Source organism: Lolium perenne, chromosome 4, assembly GCF_019359855.2.
Source record: "Lolium perenne isolate Kyuss_39 chromosome 4, Kyuss_2.0, whole genome shotgun sequence".
Classification (NCBI taxonomy): domain Eukaryota; kingdom Viridiplantae; phylum Streptophyta; class Magnoliopsida; order Poales; family Poaceae; genus Lolium; species Lolium perenne.
In genome coordinates, this window is record NC_067247.2 from 106,555,828 (window position 1) to 106,572,791 (window position 16,964).

At 48.4% G+C, this 16,964-nt stretch overlaps 1 protein-coding gene across 1 annotated transcript; it reads left to right on the forward strand.

Moving 5' to 3' along the window:
* The first annotated feature begins 9,348 nt into the window (after positions 1 to 9,348).
* On the forward strand, positions 9,349 to 12,095 carry LOC139839062 (uncharacterized). The gene is made up of 5 exons (XM_071829108.1): positions 9,349 to 9,377; positions 9,463 to 10,239; positions 11,485 to 11,653; positions 11,727 to 11,963; positions 12,051 to 12,095. Exons 1-5 carry the CDS (start codon positions 9,349 to 9,351, stop codon positions 12,093 to 12,095), a joined length of 1,257 nt encoding a protein of 418 aa, XP_071685209.1.
* The last annotated feature ends 4,869 nt before the right edge of the window (positions 12,096 to 16,964 follow it).

Below are 16,964 nucleotides of genomic sequence, written 5' to 3' on the forward strand. Positions count from 1 at the left end.
TTACATCACCATCCATGGAAGAAATCATGTGCTCCTTGCCTAGCTACCTCACGGGAGCCCGCACACATGGTTTACGTGCAAAACGGCTCTACCCAGGCCACAAAGTGGGCCCACAACCCTTGGGTGACCCCATGTGGTGGGCACTGGTGCACCATGTCATCCCACCCACTCCAAGCCATGGGTTTAGGGTTGTGCATGTGTGAATGCCCATGTTCATGTGGTGTAGACCCCTGAAATATAGGGTTCGTCGAGAAAAGGTGTCAAAACAGTGGATCGTCTGACGGCGCGTGTGCATAGTGGTCCCATCTTTTGGGATCTGCTTCACCATGCCATGCAAACACCACTTACATCACCATCCATGGAAGAAATCATGTGCTCCATGCCTAGCTACCTCACGGGAGCCCGCACACATGGTTTACGTGCAAAACGACTCTACCCAGGCCACAAAGTGGGCCCACAACCCTTGGGTGACCCCATGTGGTGGGCACTGGTGCACCATGTCATCCCACCCACTCCAAGCCATGGGTTTAGGGTTTTGCATGTGTGAATGCCCATGTTCATGTGGTGTAGACCCCTGAAATATAGGGTTCTCGTCAGAACGAGGTGTGAAAATAGTGGATCGTCTGACGGCGCGTGTGCATAGTGGTCCCATCTTTTGGGATCTGCTTCACCTTGCCATGCAAACACCACTTACATCACCATCCATGGAAGAAATCATGTGCTCCTTGCCTAGCTACCTCACGGGAGCCCGCACACATGGTTTACATGCAAAACGGCTCTACCCAGGCCACAAAGTGGGCCCACAACCCTTGGGTGACCCCATGTGGTGGGCACTGGTGCACCATGTCATCCCACCCACTCCAAGCCATGGGTTTAGGGTTGTGCATGTCTGAATGCCCATGTTCATGTGGTGTAGACCCCTAAAATATAGGGTTCTCGTCAGAAAAAGGTGTGAAAACAGTGGATCGTCTGACGGCGCGTGTGCATAGTGGTCCCATCTTTTGGGATCTGCTCCACCATGGCATCCAAACACCACTTACATCACCATCCATGGAAGAAATCATGTGCTCCTTGCCTAGCTACCTCACAGGAGCCCGCACACATGGTTTACGTGCAAAACGGCTCTACCCAGGCCACAAAGTGGGCCCACAACCCTTGGGTGACCCCATGTGGTGGGCACTGGTGCACCATGTCATCCCACCCACTCCAAGCCATGGGTTTAGGGTTGTGCATGTGTGAATGCCCATGTTCATGTGGTGTGGACCCCTGAAATATAGGGTTCTCGTCAGAAAAAGGTGTGAAAACAGTGGATCGTCTGACGGCGCGTGTGCATAGTGGTCCCATCTTTTGGGATCTGCTTCACCATGGCATCCAAACACCACTTACATCACCATCCATGGAAGAAATCATGTGCTCCTTGCCTAGCTACCTCACAGGAGCCCGCACACATGGTTTACGTGCAAAACGGCTCTACCCAGGCCACAAAGTGGGCCCACAACCCTTGGGTGACCCCATGTTGTGGGCACTGGTGCACCATGTCATCCCACCCACTCCAAGCCATGGGTTTAGGGTTTTGCATGTGTGAATGCCCATGTTCATGTGGTGTAGACCCCTGAAATATAGGGTTCTCGTCAGAAAAAGGTGTGAAAACAGTGGATCGTCTGACGGCGCGTGTGCATAGTGGTCCCATCTTTTGGGATCTGCTTCACCATGCCATGAAACACCACTTACATCACCATCCATGGAAGAAATCATGTGCTCCTTGCCTAGCTACCTCACGGGAGCCCGCACACATGGTTTACGTGCAAAACGGCTCTACCCAGGCCACAAAGTAGGCCCACAACCCTTGGGTGACCCCATGTTGTGGGCACTGGTGCACCATGTCATCCCACCCACTCCAAGCCATGGGTTTAGGGTTTTGCATGTGTGAATGCCCATGTTCATGTGGTGTAGACCCCTGAAATATAGGGTTCTCGTCAGAAAAAGGTGTGAAAACAGTGGATCGTCGACGACGCGTGTGCATAGTGGTCCCATCTTTTGGGATCTGCTTCACCATGCCATGCAAACACCACTTACATCACCATCCATGGAAGAAATCATGTGCTCCTTGCCTAGCTACCTCACAGGAGCCCGCACACATGGTTTACGTGCAAAACGGCTCTACCCAGGCCACAAAGTGGGCCCACAACCCTTGGGTGACCCCATGTTGTGGGCACTGGTGTACCATGTCATCCCACCCACTCCAAGCCATGGGTTTAGGGTTTTGCATGTGTGAATGCCCATGTTCATGTGGTGTGGACCCCTGAAATATAGGGTTCTCGTCAGAAAAAGGTGTCAAAACAGTGGATCGTCTGACGGCGCGTGTGCATAGTGGTCCATCTTTTGGGATCTGCTTCACCATGGCATCCAAACACCACTTACATCACCATCCATGGAAGAAATCATGTGCTCCTTGCCTAGCTACCTCACAGGAGCCCGCACACATGGTTTACGTGCAAAACGGCTCTACCCAGGCCACAAAGTGGGCCCACAACCCTTGGGTGACCCCATGTTGTGGGCACTGGTGCACCATGTCATCCCACCCACTCCAAGCAATGGGTTTATGGTTTTGCATGTGTGAATGCCCATGTTCATGTGGTGTAGACCCCTGAAATATAGGGTTCTCGTCAGAAAAAGGTGTGAAAACAGTGGATCGTCTGACGGCGCGTGTGCATAGTGGTCCCATCTTTTGGGATCTGCTTCACCATGCCATGCAAACACCACTTACATCACCATCCATGGAAGAAATCATGTGCTCCTTGCCTAGCTACCTCACGGGAGCCCGCACACATGGTTTACGTGCAAAACGGCTCTACCCAAGCCACAAAGTGGGCCCACAACCCTTGGGCGACCCCATGTTGTGGGTACTGGTGCACCATGTCATCCCACCCACTCCAAGCCATGGGTTTAGGGTTGTGCATGTGTGAATGCCCATGTTCATGTGGTGTAGACCCCTGAAATATAGGGTTCTCGTCAGAAAAAGGTGTGAAAACAGTGGATCGTCTGACGGCGCGCGTGTGCATAGTGGTCCCATCTTTTGGGATCTGCTTCACCATGCCATGCAAACACCACTTACATCCCCATCCATGGAAGAAATCATGTGCTCCTTGCCTAGCTACCTCACGGGAGCCCGCACACATGGTTTACGTGCAAAACGGCTCTACCCAGGCCACAAAGTAGGCCCACAACCCTTGGGTGACCCCATGTTGTGGGCACTGGTGCACCATGTCATCCCACCCACTCCAAGCCATCGGTTTAGGGTTTTTCATGTGTGAATGCACATGTTCATGTGGTGTAGACCCCTGAAATATAGGGTTCTCGTCAGAAAAAGGTGTGAAAACAGTGGATCGTCTGACGGCGCGTGTGCATAGTGGTCCCATCTTTTGGGATCTGCTTCACCATGCCATGCAAACACCACTTACATCACCATCCATGGAAGAAATCATTTGCTCCTTGCCTAGCTACCTCACGGGAGCCCGCACACATGGTATACGTGCAAAACGGCTCTACCCAGGCCACAAAGTGGGCCCACAACCCTTGGGTGACCCCATGTGGTGGGCACTGGTGCACCATGTCATCCCACCCACTCCAAGCCATGGGTTTAGGGTTTTGCATGTGTGAATGCCCATGTTCATGTGGTGTAGACCCCTGAAATATAGGGTTCTCGTCAGAACGAGGTGTGAAAACAGTGGATCGTCTGACGGCGCGTGTGCATAGTGGTCCCATCTTTTGGGATCTGCTTCACCATGCCATGCAAACACCACTTACATCACCATCCATGGAAGAAATCATGTGCTCCTTGCCTAGCTACCTCACGGGAGCCCGCACACATGGTTTACATGCAAAACGGCTCTACCCAGGCCACAAAGTGGGCCCACAACCCTTGGGTGACCCCATGTGGTGGGCACTGGTGCACCATGTCATCCCACCCACTCCAAGCCATGGGTTTATGGTTGTGCATGTCTGAATGCCCATGTTCATGTGGTGTAGACCCCTAAAATATAGGGTTCTCGTCAGAAAAAGGTGTGAAAACAGTGGATCGTCTGACGGCGCGTGTGCATAGTGGTCCCATCTTTTGGGATCTACTTCACCATGGCATCCAAACACCACTTACATCACCATCCATGGAAGAAATCATGTGCTCCTTGCCTAGCTACCTCACAGGAGCCCGCACACATGGTTTACGTGCAAAACGGCTCTACCCAGGCCACAAAGTGGGCCCACAACCCTTGGGTGACCCCATGTTGTGGGCACTGGTGCACCATGTCATCCCACCCACTCCAAGCCATGGGTTTAGGGTTTTGCATGTGTGAATGCCCATGTTCATGTGGTGTAGACCCCTGAAATATAGGGTTCTCGTCAGAAAAAGGTGTGAAAACAGTGGATCGTCTGACGGCGCGTGTGCATAGTTGTCCCATCTTTTGGGATCTGCTTCACCATGCCATGAAACACCACTTACATCACCATCCATGGAAGAAATCATGTGCTCCTTGCCTAGCTACCTCACGGGAGCCCGCACACATGGTTTACGTGCAAAACGGCTCTACCCAGGCCACAAAGTAGGCCCACAACCCTTGGGTGACCCCATGTTGTGGGCACTGGTGCACCATGTCATCCCACCCACTCCAAGCCATGGGTTTAGGGTTTTGCATGTGTGAATGCCCATGTTCATGTGGTGTAGACCCCTGAAATATAGGGTTCTCGTCAGAAAAAGGTGTGAAAACAGTGGATCGTCTGACGGCGCGTGTGCATAGTGGTCCCATCTTTTGGGATCTGCTTCACCATGCCATGCAAACACCACTTACATCACCATCCATGGAAGAAATCATGTGCTCCTTGCCTAGCTACCTCACAGGAGCCCGCACACATGGTTTACGTGCAAAACGGCTCTACCCAGGCCACAAAGTGGGCCCACAACCCTTGGGTGACCCCATGTTGTGGGCACTGGTGTACCATGTCATCCCACCCACTCCAAGCCATGGGTTTAGGGTTTTGCATGTGTGAATGCCCATGTTCATGTGGTGTGGACCCCTGAAATATAGGGTTCTCGTCAGAAAAAGGTGTCAAAACAGTGGATCGTCTGACGGCGCGTGTGCATAGTGGTCCCATCTTTTGGGATCTGCTTCACCATGGCATCCAAACACCACTTACATCACCATCCATGGAAGAAATCATGTGCTCCTTGCCTAGCTACCTCACAGGAGCCCGCACACATGGTTTACGTGCAAAACGGCTCTACCCAGGCCACAAAGTGGGCCCACAACCCTTGGGTGACCCCATGTTGTGGGCACTGGTGCACCATGTCATCCCACCCACTCCAAGCAATGGGTTTATGGTTTTGCATGTGTAAATGCCCATGTTCATGTGGTGTAGACCCCTGAAATATAGGGTTCTCGTCAGAAAAAGGTGTGAAAATAGTGGATCGTCTGACGGCGCGTGTGCATAGTGGTCCCATCTTTTGGGATCTGCTTCACCATGCCATGCAAACACCACTTACATCACCATCCATGGAAGAAATCATGTGCTCCTTGCCTAGCTACCTCACGGGAGCCCGCACACATGGTTTACGTACAAAACGGCTCTACCCAAGCCACAAAGTGGGCCCACAACCCTTGGGCGACCCCATGTTGTGGGTACTGGTGCACCATGTCATCCCACCCACTCCAAGCCATGGGTTTAGGGTTGTGCATGTGTGAATGCCCATGTTCATGTGGTGTAGACCCCTGAAATATAGGGTTCTCGTCAGAAAAAGGTGTGAAAACAGTGGATCGTCTGACGGCGCGTGTGCATAGTGGTCCCATCTTTTGGGATCTGCTTCACCATGCCATGCAAACACCACTTACATCCCCATCCATGGAAGAAATCATGTGCTCCTTGCCTAGCTACCTCACGGGAGCCCGCACACATGGTTTACGTGCAAAACGGCTCTACCCAGGCCACAAAGTAGGCCCACAACCCTTGGGTGACCCCATGTTGTGGGCCTTTGGTGCACCATGTCATCCCACCCACTCCAAGCCATCGGTTTAGGGTTTTTCATGTGTAAATGCCCATGTTCATGTGGTGTAGACCCCTGAAATATAGGGTTCTCGTAAATGGTGTGAAAACAGTGGATCGTCTGACGGCGCGTGTGCATAGTGGTCCCATCTTTTGGGATCTGCTTCACCATGCCATGCAAACACCACTTACATCACCATCCATGGAAGAAATCATTTGCTCCTTGCCTAGCTACCTCACGGGAGCCCGTACACATGGTTTACGTGCAAAACGGCTCTACCCAGGCCACAAAGTGGGCCCACAACCCTTGGGTGACCCCATGTGGTGGGCACTGGTGCACCATGTCATCCCACCCACTCCAAGCCATGGGTTTAGGGTTGTGCATGTGTGAATGCCCATGTTCATGTGGTTTGGACCCCTGAAATATAGGGTTCTCGTCAGAAAAAGGTGTGAAAACAGTGGATCGTCTGACGGCGCGTGTGCATAGTGGTCCCATCTTTTGGGATCTGCTTCACCATGGCATCCAAACACCACTTACATCACCATCCATGGAAGAAATCATGTGCTCCTTGCCTACCTACCTCACAGAGCCCGCACACATGGTTTACGTGCAAAACGGCTCTACCAGTGCCACAAAGTGGGCCCACAACCCTTGGGTGACCCCATGTTGTGGGCACTGGTGCACCATGTCATCCCACCCACTCCAAGCCATGGGTTTAGGGTTTTGCATGTGTGAATTCCCATGTTCATGTGGTGTAGACCCCTGAAATATAGGGTTCTCGTCAGAAAAAGGTGTCAAAACAGTGGATCGTCTGACGGCGCGTGTGCATAGTGGTCCCATCTTTTGGGATCTGCTTCACCATGCCATGCAAACACCACTTACATCACCATCCATGGAAGAAATCATGTGCTCCTTGCCTAGCTACCTCACGGGAGCCCGCACACATGGTTTACGTGCAAAACGGCTCTACCCAGGCCACAAAGTGGGCCCACAACCCTTGGGTGACCCCATGTGCTGGGCACTGGTGCACCATGTCATCCCACCCACTCCAAGCCATGGGTTTAGGGTTGTGCATGTGTGAATGCCCATGTTCATGTGGTGTAGACCCCTGAAATATAGGGTTCTCGTCAGAAAAAGGTGTCAAAACAGTGGATCGTCTGACGGCGCGTGTGCATAGTGGTCCCATCTTTTGGGATCTGCTTCACCATGCCATGCAAACACCACTTACATCACCATCCATGGAAGAAATCATGTGCTCCTTGCCTAGCTACCTCACGGGAGCCCGCACACATGGTTTACGTGCACTACACCACAGTACCGAATTCCCAACTGACGTTGGTCGGTAAAAGGTCACTATTGGTGATTGATTGTTGGTCGGGAAAAATACTAACGAACAGTTGGTCGGCGAAGGAAAACTATATCGTCTGTTTGTCGGTCGGTATTCGTCCCGTCGCATTGTTGGTCGGTATTTCCTACATGGACGTCCAACTATCGGTCGGCAAGTATTTCCGACCAACATGTGGCCAGCCATGGGCTGACTCGCGGGAAACTGAAAATCTTAGCGCCAAAATGGCCCAGTCCACCAAAATTTTCCTCTTTATTTTTGTTCGGCTCCAAACCCTATTGGCACAAACCGCCCCCAATTCTCCCCCAAATCGGCCTCACTCGCTCGCTCAGCAGCCACACTCCGCTCTCTCCGCCGCCAAGGTCTCGAGCTCTCTCCGTCCACGTGCACATCGGCCGGCGAGGCCGCCGCCGCCTCTCCCGGTCGTCCTCCAGTCCCTCCCTCCATCGCCGCCGCTCAATCGATCTCCGCCGGCAGGTGCTCTCTCCAGCCGACGGTGATACCTGAGCGTCCGGTGAGGCTCGTTCGTCCACACACTCTGCCGCGGCCGGCCCCTTTCATCCGAGACGAAGCTCCCCGACCCGTTTTCTCCAGATCTCCTAGTGGGGACGCAGCAACCAGTGCAGAAGCGCCCGGTGAGAAACTCCCAAGATCCATTCTTATACGCCCAGCTTCGATTCGTGCTTCGTGCTGGCGCTCGCACAATCGCTAAAATTAAACTAGGTCGTTCTTTGATTGTGATGCTCTCGTTTGGATTTTATGCGCGTGTGGTCGTGATACTCTCGCCGAGGCAAAACGCGTGGTTCCTTCTTAATCTGGATGTGGGCAGGCCTTGGTTTCCTTCTTGTTTTGGAAGGAGCAGTAGGCACTCGTATTTTTTTTTTGGGTGGAGTCGTAGGTCGCGGCCTTGAGACATTGTTTCCGTAGAATCAGCAGTTTTGTACTTCATTAAAATGATCAGCTGTAGATGCCGCGTCTTGAGATCAATACAGAGAAGCTCGCTCTATATTCCTTTCCATCTGACTATGTTTCACAAAGCAGAACATGTAGAGGCCATAAAAATAAAATGTTAGGTTCGATTGTCTAGTTTCTCAACCTGAACAAGGACTTCCTTTTGAGATTTTTTTTATGAGGAAGCTGCTCCACTTATGTGTGACCACAAATGCATCATGCGATTACAAATATATGATGCCTGGTTTAATCACATCTGAAAAGATTGCTAACCTGAGAACAACATTTGGCAACTGTTTGTTGGCCTTTGTCAAAGGCAATTCGTAATTACATCTTGGTTCTGCTCCATGGCATGAATGATTTGTATCCTATTTCTGCTGTAGATTGCTTTTGCATGCCCTTCTTATTTAGCACTGAACTGTTTAGTGATGAACATCTTATGATTGGCATGTTGTTGTATTAGTTAGTCTTGCAAAATAATCTTGACTGCTTTTTGTATCTTTATTCGTACAGTGTATAGTGATGGATGCCACTATTATTTCTACATGATAAACTTGGCTGCTTATTTAAATACTGTTGTGTGGTGCTGATATTTAAAAATAGAACTAGAGCCTAATTTTGTATTTTCTAATTTGTTTGGTTATTTAGCATTCTTCGTGACGGCGGCCCAACAATCCTTTGTGGCGGCGGCCCAACAATCCTTTGTGGCGGCGGCACAACAATCATTCTCCCTGCCTGTCACTGTCCCACCACAGCAGTTGGTGAGTCAACTTACTAATTCTTTGTTCGTTCTCTTCAATCTTTTTTGTTTATGGTTGTATCAATTTTTATTATGTGTACAATTGGGTGCATGCTTTCTTTTTATGTCGCTTGATCTGATATTATTTTATTAGGAGTTTCTATTGATCAGGTAGTAATTAAGTGGGTTGACCTATAATTTACATTATTTTCTTTGTGTCCCTGATATTATTCTGTCAGCATTTTCGACTGATCCGATAATAATCAAGTGTGCAACTAAATGGATAAAAGTTGGATGAATGCGCCTAGGTATGACACACATTTTTCAATTTCTTAGGCTTTAGTACTTGCTGAAATCCGATGTAACTCGGTGCATATGTACGCTTGCATGTAGGCATACAGAGGAGTACATACAAGGGCTAGCTAGATTCTTGGGCTATGCATTTGCTAAATCATCGGTCGAGAACAAAATCTTATGTCCTTGCAAAAATTGTGTGAACTCGTACTGGAGAGAAGAAAGAATAGTTCACGAGCACCTGGTATGTGAGGGTTTTGCTGAAGGTTATAGAAAATGGATCTTTCATGGAGAACATGGCTCTTCTTCTGAAAATCCAACAAATTTTTATGATGTCCAAGAGAGGGATGAGGGTGACGATATTTCTGATTTGCTAAGAGACCTAGCGGGTGGTTTAGATGATGAGCGGGGAGAGTTTGAAGATGATGGTGCTACAGATGAGGATAATTCTTTCTTAGTTTCTCTACACAAGTTGGAAGCTGAGTCTAGACAAGAGCTATATCCTGGCTGTAAAAACTTTTCAAAGCTTCGTTTCCTAGTGAGACTTCTTCACATCAAAATGCTTGGAGGGTGGTCTGATAAAAGTTTTAATCTCCTATTAGATCTGCTCAAAGAGGCCTACCCCGAGTCAGCAATACCTAAAAACTACAATGAAGCCAAAAAACTAGTGAAATGCATGGGACTTGGGTATGTTAGTACTCATGCATGTGAGAATGACTGCATTCTGTTTTGGAAAGAAAATGCAAATGCCAATTCATGCCCAAAATGTAAAGCCTCAAGATGGAAATCTGAAAGAAAGCATGCAGATGGGAAACGTGTCCACAAGGCTCCTAAAAAGGTTCTACGCTACTTCCCAATAAAGAAAAGGCTTCAGAGGTTGTTTGCGTGCTCTAGGACTGCAGCTCTCGCAAGATGGCATGCAGAGGAACGCACTAAAGATGATTTGCTTAGGCATCCCGCAGATTCTCTTCTTTGGAAAGATTTTGAGGAAAAAAATCCAAAATTTTCTAAAGATAGCCGAAGCATCAGGCTTGCACTAGCCACAGACGGTTTTAATCCCTTTCGTTCCATGAATCTCAGCTATAGCATTTGGCCTGTCCTTATGATTCCATATAACTTTCCTCCCAATATGGTTATGAAGCAACCAAATTTTATGTTATCTTTGTTGATTCCTGGCCGAAGAGCTCCTGGTAGTGATATTGATGTCTATTTCGAGCCTCTAGTTGATGATATGGTAGATATGTTTCTTCATGGTGTTAGGACCTATGATGCTTCGACTGGGGAGTTCTTTCAGTTGTATGCTGCCATAATATGCACAATTACGGATTTTCCGGGTCTTGGGAATGTGTATGCTTGTGCTACATCTGGAGAAGGTGCTTGCCCTGAATGCCATTATGAAACATGTTTTATAAGGTTAAATAATGGTAGTAAGAATTGCTATATGGGGCATCGTAGGTTCTTGCATGAAAAACACCCTTTAAGGTATGACACACGAACATTTGGTGAAATAGAAAGTGGGAGAAAACCTGTTCCACTTTCTGGTGGTGAAATCTTTGAGCTGACTAAAAATATTCCAAGCAACTTTGGGAAGGATCCTAATGCGAAGAAGCCTAGAAAGAAGAAACGCAAGGAGGGGGAACCATTGATCATTTGGAAAAGGCATTCTGTTTTTTTTAAACTACCATATTGGAAGGATTTGAAGATGCACCATAACTTTGATATCATGCACATCGAGAAAAACGTGTGTGATAACATAATTAACACATTGTTGGGTGTTGAGGGAAAAACCAAGGACAACATTAATTCTCGGTATGACCTTGAAGAACATAATATTAGAAGTGATCTTCATCCTATTGATCTTAATGATGAAGAAGTCTATGTCCCTCCCGCACCTTATGCAATGGTACCAGATCAGCAAAGGACTGTGTGCAAGGTAATTAAAAGTGCCACATTTCCTCCCCATTATGCATCTGACATACGTCGTAATGTGCATGTCAAGGATAGAAAGATAACTGGATTAAAAAGCCACGACAACCATGTTATTTCGCAAGACTTGTTGCCCCTTGCTGTGAGAAGAATATTGCCAGAAAGAGTGAGTGCTGTATTAATACGTGTTAGCAGATTTTTTAAGAAAATGTACTCACCGGTTATTCGTATAAGTGACATGGAAAAGTTAGTTGCAGAAATTGCTGAAACCTTGAGCCTTCTTGAGGATGGGGAAGATGACTATGGTCACAGAAGAGGTGTTGCAAATCCAAAAGGCTCTTTAACACACCAAGATGAAAGCCTTGTAATCTTCTCACTCATCCTTACTGCATATTAAATTTCTGGCTTCCATGTTTCTGAAATATTATTCTTTTCAGATTGGGATGGATGTGCTTCTGTATTCTTGGACTGGTCCTGAATCTCCTGTTGCTAAGGCAACAGTTCTCTCGGTTGATCCAGACGTACTTGTGGGTGGGGAGCCCCTTGGGCCTGCGACTTATGAGGTAATTGTGAATGTTGCTATTAAAAGGGATGCTACGCTGCCATATCAGTATGATGATTTAAGATCCATTGGCGATGCTGTCACAAGGTCCATTGCATGGCCATCTAGCAAGGTAGTAATCGCCATTCATGCATGTGTGTTTTATCCACATCATATGTTTTGTCGTTTGTGTTATGCTGAGTTGCGGCATTTTTGATAGATGAAGCCGTACAAACCAGCACCGTCTGGCTCATCTCGCCGTTGAGGTATTTCGGTTGAAAATCAGTTTCGAGGACAGCAACTAAAGATGATGTGAGTAAAGCTGACACTTGTGTAGTATCTGCTCTTCCTCCCTGTAGTATCTGCTTGTTGGTACAATTTAGTTAGTTTTTGCAATAATTAAATAATTATGTGTAAAAATATTTTTTAAACTTGCAATTTCACATAGCACTTCACATATAATGACATAATGCAACTTGCCATGTCTAAATCTCCCAGCCGCATGTATGCTATCTGGAGTTCATGAAAAGCCTGCGTTAGTTGTCTTGTTGGTTTGATTTTAAGAGACACCTCGTGTAGTAGATGATAGTAGAAAATAAACGTGTCTCTACTTTGTACATAAAGCAATCATAGCTCAACATTTTTCATGCAAAGGTTTGAACCGCTGTTCCGAAGCTATATTTAATAATGTAATATGGAAGGAAACAAGAATCAATAGAATGATTTCTGTGTACTTGACAAGAAGCGAATGTAGTCTAGTTGGTTAACTGTTCGAGTTCATTACATCGTCGAACCTGAGTTCGAAACCTACTGGATGTATTGAGATACATGACAAGGGCATGTTAGTTTTCTCAGCCTGGTTCAGCCGCTCTGGTTTAATCTCCGGTTTGAAGGAAAACTGTCCTGTTTGATCCGGTTTTACTAGTCCTGTGCGATTAACGAACCACCAGGGTTGTCGGTTCCGGTGTTTTCGGTCCAACCGGCGTTCTGTCCAGTTTTTAAAACTTGTATCTCCTATGCACAGTATTATAGCTCCTCTCCTGTGTTGCTTGTTACTTCACAGAGCAGATGGACCCTTTATCTGCCAAAGGTCCATGTGATCTTTCAAAATGCTTCCTTCAGTAGGCGAGTTCTTTATGTGCTACATAGATCAATCTAATAGTATGTCATGGTTACCTCATGTTCATGCTACTAGTCTAACTAATCCAAGTGATCCACCATTTACATGCTTCCTTCACTAGTTTGCTAACTGTATCACTTTGTACTTTGTGCAGATGTCCATTCAAATATGAATTATCATGCAAAATGATTGCCGTAAACCACCAATTAGCTGGATGTTTCCCATCAACAAGATGAGTTGTGTAATGGAGTAACTTTGGTCTCATAGGCTACCTTTCTGTTATCATTTTGTAAGCCTGGTTATATGGTAATCATTTGGCTTCCATTTTGTAAACCTGGTTATGTGGTGACAAGCTATTATTTTGTAAACTTAATTATGCGTAATGAGTTGAGAACATATGAACAATCATTGTTGTATATGAACTTAATGCATATCATTATTGATGGTTATGCTTTAACTCCCCATGGTATTTTTTGGAGGATATATGTGAATATAATGATTTTTCCATTCAATATTTGAATGTTGGTCGGTAATTTGTATCATGTTGGAAAGTTGGTTGGCAAAAGCAACACCGTCCAACCGTTAGAGGGAAATGTTTCATGGCAAGGGCCAACAGAAAATCGGTCACCAATGCTTGTGTTGTCCAACCGTTGGTCGGTGAAGAAATGTCGGTCGGAAAAGAAATGTCGGTCGGGAAAGAAATGTTGGTCGGGAAAGCGTTGACCATGGTGTCCAACAGTCGGTCGGAAAAGAAATGTTGGTCGGGAAAGACATTTGCTGACCGGACTTACGGTGTCCAACATGATCGGTCGGCAAAACTAATTCCCAACCAACTTTTGGTTGGTGAAACGTGATTCCCCGACCAACCTGTGTGTTGGGGTTCAAGTGCTGTGGTGTAGTGGTGCAAAACGACTCTACCCAGGCCACAAAGTGGGCCCACAACCCTTGGGTGACCCCATGTGGTGGGCACTGGTGCACCATGTCATCCCACCCACTCCAAGCCATGGGTTTAGGGTTTTGCATGTGTGAATGCCCATGTTCATGTGGTGTAGACCCCTGAAATATAGGGTTCTCGTCAGAACGAGGTGTGAAAACAGTGGATCGTCTGACGGCGCGTGTGCATAGTGGTCCCATCTTTTGGGATCTGCTTCACCATGCCATGCAAACACCACTTACATCACCATCCATGGAAGAAATCATGTGCTCCTTGCCTAGCTACCTCACGGGAGCCCGCACACATGGTTTACATGCAAAACGGCTCTACCCAGGCCACAAAGTGGGCCCACAACCCTTGGGTGACCCCATGTGGTGGGCACTGGTGCACCATGTCATCCCACCCACTCCAAGCCATGGGTTTATGGTTGTGCATGTCTGAATGCCCATGTTCATGTGGTGTAGACCCCTAAAATATAGGGTTCTCGTCAGAAAAAGGTGTGAAAACAGTGGATCGTCTGACAGCGCGTGTGCATAGTGGTCCCATCTTTTGGGATCTGCTTCACCATGGCATCCAAACACCACTTACATCACCATCTATGGAAGAAATCATGTGCTCCTTGCCTAGCTACCTCACAGGAGCCCGCACACATGGTTTACGTGCAAAACGGCTCTACCCAGGCCACAAAGTGGGCCCACAACCCTTGGGTGACCCCATGTTGTGGGCACTGGTGCACCATGTCATCCCACCCACTCCAAGCCATGGGTTTAGGGTTTTGCATGTGTGAATGCCCATGTTCATGTGGTGTAGACCCCTGAAATATAGGGTTCTCGTCAGAAAAAGGTGTGAAAACAGTGGATCGTCTGACGGCGCGTGTGCATAGTGGTCCCATCTTTTGGGATCTGCTTCACCATGCCATGCAAACACCACTTACATCACCATCCATGGAAGAAATCATGTGCTCCTTGCCTAGCTACCTCACGGGAGCCCGCACACATGGTTTACATGCAAAACGGCTCTACCCAGGCCACAAAGTGGGCCCACAACCCTTGGGTGACCCCATGTGGTGGGCACTGGTGCACCATGTCATCCCACCCACTCCAAGCCATGGGTTTAGGGTTGTGCATGTGTGAATGCCCATGTTCATGTGGTGTAGACCCACTGAAATATAGGGTTCTCGTCGAGAAAAGGTGTCAAAACAGTGGATCGTCTGACGGCGCGTGTGCATAGTGGTCCCATCTTTTGGGATCTGCTTCACCATGCCATGCAAACACCACTTACATCACCATCCATGGAAGAAATCATGTGCTCCTTGCCTAGCTACCTCACGGGAGCCCGCACACATGGTTTACGTGCAAAACGGCTCTACCCAGGCCACAAAGTGGGCCCACAACCCTTGGGTGACCCCATGTGGTGGGCACTGGTGCACCATGTCATCCCACCCACTCCAAGCCATGGGTTTAGGGTTTTGCATGTGTGAATGCCCATGTTCATGTGGTGTAGACCCCTGAAATATAGGGTTCTCGTCAGAACGAGGTGTGAAAACAGTGGATCGTCTGACGGCGCGTGTGCATAGTGGTCCCATCTTTTGGGATCTGCTTCACCATACCATGCAAACACCACTTACATCACCATCCATGGAAGAAATCATGTGCTCCTTGCCTAGCTACCTCACGGGAGCCCGCACACATGGTTTACGTGCAAAACGGCTCTACCCAGGCCACAAAGTGGGCCCACAACCATTGGGTGACCCCATGTGGTGGGCACTGGTGCACCATGTCATCCCACCCACTCCAAGCCATGGGTTTATGGTTGTGCATGTGTGAATGCCCATGTTCATGTGGTGTAGACCCCTAAAATATAGGGTTCTCGTCAGAAAAAGGTGTGAAAACAGTGGATCGTCTGACGGCGCGTGTGCATAGTGGTCCCATCTTTTGGGATCTGCTTCACCATGGCATCCAAACACCACTTACATCACCATCCATGGAAGAAATCATGTGCTCCTTGCCTAGCTACCTCACGGGAGCCCGCACACATGGTTTACGTGCAAAACGGCTCTACCCAGGCCACAAAGTGGGCCCACAACCCTTGGGTGACCCCATGTTGTGGGTACTGGTGCACCATGTCATCCCACCCACTCCAAGCCATGGGTTTAGGGTTGTGCATGTGTGAATGCCCATGTTCATGTGGTGTAGACCCCTGAAATATAGGGTTCTCGTCAGAAAAAGGTGTGAAAACAGTGGATCGTCTGACGGCGCGTGTGCATAGTGGTCCCATCTTTTGGGATCTGCTTCACCATGGCATCCAAACACCACTTACATCACCATCCATGGAAGAAATCATGTGCTCCTTGCCTAGCTACCTCACAGGAGCCCGCACACATGGTTTACATGCAAAACGGCTCTACCCAGGCCACAAAGTGGGCCCACAACCCTTGGGTGACCCCATGTTGTGGGCACTGGTGCACCATGTCATCCCACCCACTCCAAGCCATGGGTTTAGGGTTTTGCATGTGTGAATTCCCATGTTCATGTGGTGTAGACCCCTGAAATATAGGGTTCTTGTCAGAAAAAGGTGTGAAAACAGTGGATCGTCTGACGGCGCGTGTGCATAGTGGTCCCATCTTTTGGGATCTGCTTCACCATGCCATGCAAATACCACTTACATCACCATCCATGGAAGAAATCATGTGCTCCTTGCCGAGCTACCTCACGGGAGCCCGCACACATGGTTTACGTGCAAAACGGCTCTACCCAGGCCACAAAGTGGGCCCACAACCCTTGGGTGACCCCATGTGGTGGGCACTGGTGCACCATGTCATCCCACCCACTCCAAGCCATGGGTTTAGGGTTGTGCATGTGTGAATGCCCATGTTCATGTGGTGTAGACCCCTGAAATATAGGGTTCTCGTCAGAAAAAGGTGTCAAAACAGTGGATCGTCTGACGGCGCGTGTGCATAGTGGTCCCATCTTTTGGGATCTGCTTCACCATGCCATGCAAACACCACTTACATCACCATCCATGGAAGAAATCATGTGCTCCTTGCCTAGCTACCTCACGGGAGCCCGCACACATGGTTT